At 53.6% G+C, this 4,884-nt stretch overlaps 1 protein-coding gene across 1 annotated transcript; it reads right to left on the reverse strand.

The window, feature by feature from the left end:
- Nucleotides 1–902: 902 nt before the first annotated feature.
- Nucleotides 903–4,415, reverse strand: LOC104403957 (40S ribosomal protein S4; the record flags this gene model as incomplete). The annotated part of the gene is made up of 5 exons (XM_010012259.1): nt 903–1,060; nt 1,630–1,787; nt 2,409–2,580; nt 3,694–3,791; nt 4,235–4,415. Coding segments are annotated over 5 exons (711 nt in total), but the record flags the coding sequence as incomplete, so codon positions are not given.
- Nucleotides 4,416–4,884: the final 469 nt, after the last annotated feature.

Raw genomic sequence — 4,884 nt, forward strand, 5'->3', positions numbered from 1 at the left:
GCTCACCATGTGTAGGCGAGTCTGAGCACCAGCTTTCTGTCCTGGTACCTGAGGCTTAGCAACAGGGGCTGGACGCTTGCACTTGAGGAGCTGGTTTCTGGGTTGCCTGAGCGCACTGCCCAGAGGCCTAGACCGCACCTTAATGTATGTGCAAGCCCCCGCCCCCGATTGGCCTGACCCCAGCACACGACCCACTCACACAGTAGCCCTGCGCCCTAGCTGAGACCACACCAACTCTTTCAACCAGCCCAACCCAGAACCCACACCCGAACCATACTTGCTGCTTAAACTTTAGAGGAGTTCCTATGGTCCCGGCCAAGCCCCTCCTAAGAACTGCCAAGCCTCCAGTACTGCCACCGCCACTGGCAGCCCGGGGACCACCCCATCCTGGTCATCACTGTGACCCCTTGCAAGCTCCACCTCCGGAGGAAAGGCACTTAAGAGCAGCCTGTGAGGAACCTCCTCAGCAGGCAGCCACCAACCCAGCTGAGGTTGCTGCATGCCATCACCCTTGGAGACGAACTAACCAGCCAATGCACCACACAGCCCTGGTGCTGGTCACAGAGCATCCCCGCTGCCCTCAATCCCACAGCTGGCGACAATCCCAGGTTTCATGCCTATCTGTGACCACTGGCCCCTGGGAGAGCCCAGCTGGCTCTTCCTAGTCCCCTGTCCTCCAGCATGCCCCTGGGAATGACATCCAGGTGTGTTTGTGCTAACACCTTCCAGGGACAGATCACCCTGGAGGTTCTACCACGGCTCCTCCTTGCCTTTCTGGAAAAGGGCCATGGCAGTTGCTCTGATTGCCACAAGTCTCCCCAGATGAGCAGGCCCTTTTGGAGAGTGTAGCTTCGCACTGGCACACCACAGCTCCCGCCAGCCCTGCGATGCTTCACAGCCAGTTGGTAAACACTTTAATTCGTACAGTGAAAGGACCACTGCCAGCCCCAACTGGAGTTCAGCTGCTGCTCTGCTTGGCCGCCAGTCTCTTGTCTCTCTCTTCAGCAATGGTCAGGCGGATGCCCTTTCCACGGGGCAGGGAGATCCACGGCTTGTTGCCCTACAGGAAAGGAGAAGAAGCCAGCTCACCTCAAGAAACAGGGACAGGGACAGAGCTCTCCCTCAAAGGGGGAAAAGCAGCAGAAGCCTCTGCTCATGCTAGGCCAGGCTCAAGCAACATACACATGGCTGTGGCATTGACCCAGAAGCCTCTTAAGAAGGTGCCTAAGGTGTACGGGCCTACATCCGCCAGTTTCACTCACATCCATGAAGAATGCACTTCAGCCAAAACAGAGCCACCATCCCTTTCCAACCTGCACAGGGATGGCAGGACACCAGAGGCACTGGGGGCAGAGGGCACCCTCAGTTGGAGGGGCTGCCCAGGTCACATGATGATCTGAGCACTGCTCAGCTCCCAACTCTCATAAAGGTTAAAAACCAACAGAGCTGCTTCTTGTAAACGTCCCCATTCATGCATGTATACATGCTTCCCCTTCCCAGAGCAGGCAACACCACAGGGAGCGTGCGGGAAGGCACTTGCCCACATAAGACACTAAGGCCTCTCTGCTTCAGCCAGCAGCCCCCAACAATAGAAGAGAACCCACCCGCCCTGTGTCCCTGCAGGCTTACTTTGCCAATAACGAAGATGTTGGAGAGCCTGGTGGCAAAGCTGTTGCCATTGGCGTCCTTCACGTGAACCACATCAAACGACCCTGGGTGTCTCTCCCGGTTGGTGATCACCCCAATACGGCCCAAATTGGCACCACCGGTCACCATACAGAGGTTACCTGGGGCGAACAAAACCCAAGAGCTGGTACCAGATGCCATGGCAATGCCCTTCAGCTTGGGCTCTTTGAGGAGCACTGCTGAAGAAGGGCAGGGACAAAAGCAGCCACCAGAGCACCTGGTAACACCTACATCCCATAGGAATCCTGGCAGCACCTGACGAGCCAAACAGCAATCTGGCCTTGATGCCCATACCAAACATTTCCCACCACCTTCTCAGCTGCAGCAGCACCAAGGAAGTGTTGCCATACCACTTGTGCTGGCACTGCTTATGGCTCTGCAACTGAAACCTCCCACAGCAAGCATCTCCTTACAACTGCCCAGATTTCCATTCCCATGAGAGCGAGGCTCAAGCAACTTCTCCACCAGCTTGCTGCTTCCACCTGGTGCCTGCTTTCTCATGGCATCACCCCAAGCCCCCATGCCAAATGCCTCTCACTGCCAGCACACAGGAGGAATCCCTCCTCCAGGTGGAGATGCTCCAGGGAAACCACCCCTTTCCCAAGGTTGCCACCACTGCCTTCCTCCTTCAGAGCAAAGATCCCTGGCATTTACATTGAACTTCCACACAGCTTTCCACAGTGGGGAAAAATACAGTGTTTTACATGAGATGCAAGACCTACCTGTGTCAAACTTGATGAAATCTGTGATCTTGCCCGTCTCCAGGTCAATCTGGACCGTATCATTCACCTTGATGAGGGGGTCCGGATAGCGGATGGTGCGGGCATCGTGAGTGACCAGATGAGGAATTCCTTTGGTGCCCACAAATATCTTCCTCACCTTACACAACTTGTACTGCAAAAAAAGAAAAAAAAAAAATCCAACACTGCTCAACTAGGGTGACAAGCAGCACCATGGACTAAGGGACTCTTGTCCCTTAGAAAGTCGCCAGCCACAGCAGGCCTCAGACCCAAAGCAAAACACATGGGTGCTCAAAGGCTTGCAACTGAAGCCCAGGCAGCAACTTGCCCAGCTCACTGCCCCAGCAATGCCTCGTGCTCCAGTCCTGTCAGGGAATGCCTCCTCCTCAGTCTCACCCCGGGCTATGGCTTCAATTCCCCAGGAAAGCCTCCACCAGGGCAATTCCCTCAGGTTGCCCTGAAGCCTGTGGTCGTGCAGCAGAGGCAGAGGCTGCCTTTTTTCAGGATCCAAGAGATATTTTTGTCCCTCCTCCAGAGCACCTCTGCCTCCCTCGTGCCTTTCACCCCAATTCCTTCACAGCCACTGTGGAACCCAAGGGTCAACAGAGAGTGGTAGCCAGAGGTAAAAACACACCATGGGGAGAAAGGGGGGGGTGGTGGGTGGGTAGAGTCCCCAAATGCACACTACAGCTGGCTCTTTCCTCAGCATCATTGTGTGCTTACACAGCCTGGCCTTAGGGAGAACAGGTGAAGAGGAGCACAGACTTCCAGTTCAGGCACACCAACACACGTGGGTTCAGGAAATACATGTGGGAATCACCCCCCAGCACTGAGAGCCAAAGGGCAGTTTTGTAAACACTTCCATAACAGACCTGGGAAGGAGTTCACGGCTTTTGCACCACAGGCAGTACCATGTTTCAGATCACACTTAGCTTGCAGAGTCCTGTGCTAAGGTCCACCACACCAGAGCCACTGCCACCCCAAAGCTCCCTGTGAAAGTAACCCAGCCCATGCGAACAGATGTCATTTTAAGCACCAGACAATGCACCTGCAGTCACCTGGGAGTTGCTTTCATGTCACCAAAAGATTCCCCCCCGCCAAAGATTTCATACTCCAACCCTGAAGGCCCTGATTTTCTCAAGGGTGGCATAGACTCAGCTCTCAGGGAAGAGAGCCAGCACCTCCCATTCAGGACATGCCAAAAAGGAAACCCCATCCCAATCAAACCCAACTGGGCCAACATTTATGCCAAGCTTAAGCCCCTCACCTTGGCCTCTTCAGCTGTGATGCGGTGAACAGCAAACCGGCCTTTGGTATCGTACACCAAGCGAAAATGCTCGCCCGTCTTCTCAATGCTGATGACATCTGATTTCAGGGAGCAACATAAAATAGCAGTTATCAGCTACGAGTTACAATACATTGTAACTCAGCACCAAGCTCATATTTAAAACGAACTAGGGGCTGCTGAACAAGGCTTCAAGTGTGAATGATGAGGCTGCCATCTCCTTTTGACCACAAGCCCACAGCTTTTCATGTGATACAGTGCAAATAAGCAAAAACTGCCAAAGGCTGAAGTCTGAACAGCAATTTACACATATGTAAAGCAGGCAATTACAGACTACAGATACCACGCTTTAGTATTCATAACAGAGCACAAACCCAAACCAAACAACAACTGCTTGTACTTACTTTTCCTTTGACTCCATCATGAATGCATTTTTCCCCCCAGATTGTGCCAGCCTCACAAAACATCCCCCACCAGTGCAGCAGAGCTGCCTGAGGTACCTCCCCCAGCCCTTCCTGCTCACCCATGAAGCCTGCAGGGTAGGTGATGTCTGTGCGGACTTTGCCATCTATTTTGATGAACCTCTGCATGCAAATCTTCTTGACTTCGTCTCCTGTCAGAGCATATTTCAGCCTGTTCCGCAGGAAGATGATGAGTGGAAGGCACTCCCTCAGCTTGTGAGGGCCTGTCGATGGACGGGGTGCCTGCACAAACATATGATTTCTGCTGGCTGCTCAAGCACAACAGCAGCATTGACTATCCCTATGGAAAAGAATACTACTGTCCTGACAGCTCTTGCAGTAGCATCTGTGGACAGGTGTTTGAAGCCTAACTGCCAAACAGGCAGTGATAGGCTGCAGGTATCTTTCCTTGGTATTCACAGCACCTTCCCCCCCCGCCCCGTCAAGTCTGGCTAACTTCAGAAAACACTGCCCCAAACACAGTACAACCACCTACTAACCCACCCCAGCGAAGGAAAAGCAAAACAAGCAGTAGGTTAAAAAGAGAGCAGCCAACTACCCCGCTTCCCCATATCCTGCAAAAGGGAGAAACACAAAAGCTGTTCGCAAAGCTCTAACAGCAAGCACCCCTTTCGCCTGCACTCCCCAACTGCCCAGCTCACTACCACCTCTAGGGACCGCGCCTGATCACACCCTCGGTGAAAGCGCGGAG

The sequence above is a fragment of the Nestor notabilis genome, unplaced genomic scaffold (assembly GCF_000696875.1).
Source record: "Nestor notabilis isolate BGI_N333 unplaced genomic scaffold, ASM69687v1 scaffold23433, whole genome shotgun sequence".
Taxonomy (NCBI): domain Eukaryota; kingdom Metazoa; phylum Chordata; class Aves; order Psittaciformes; family Psittacidae; genus Nestor; species Nestor notabilis.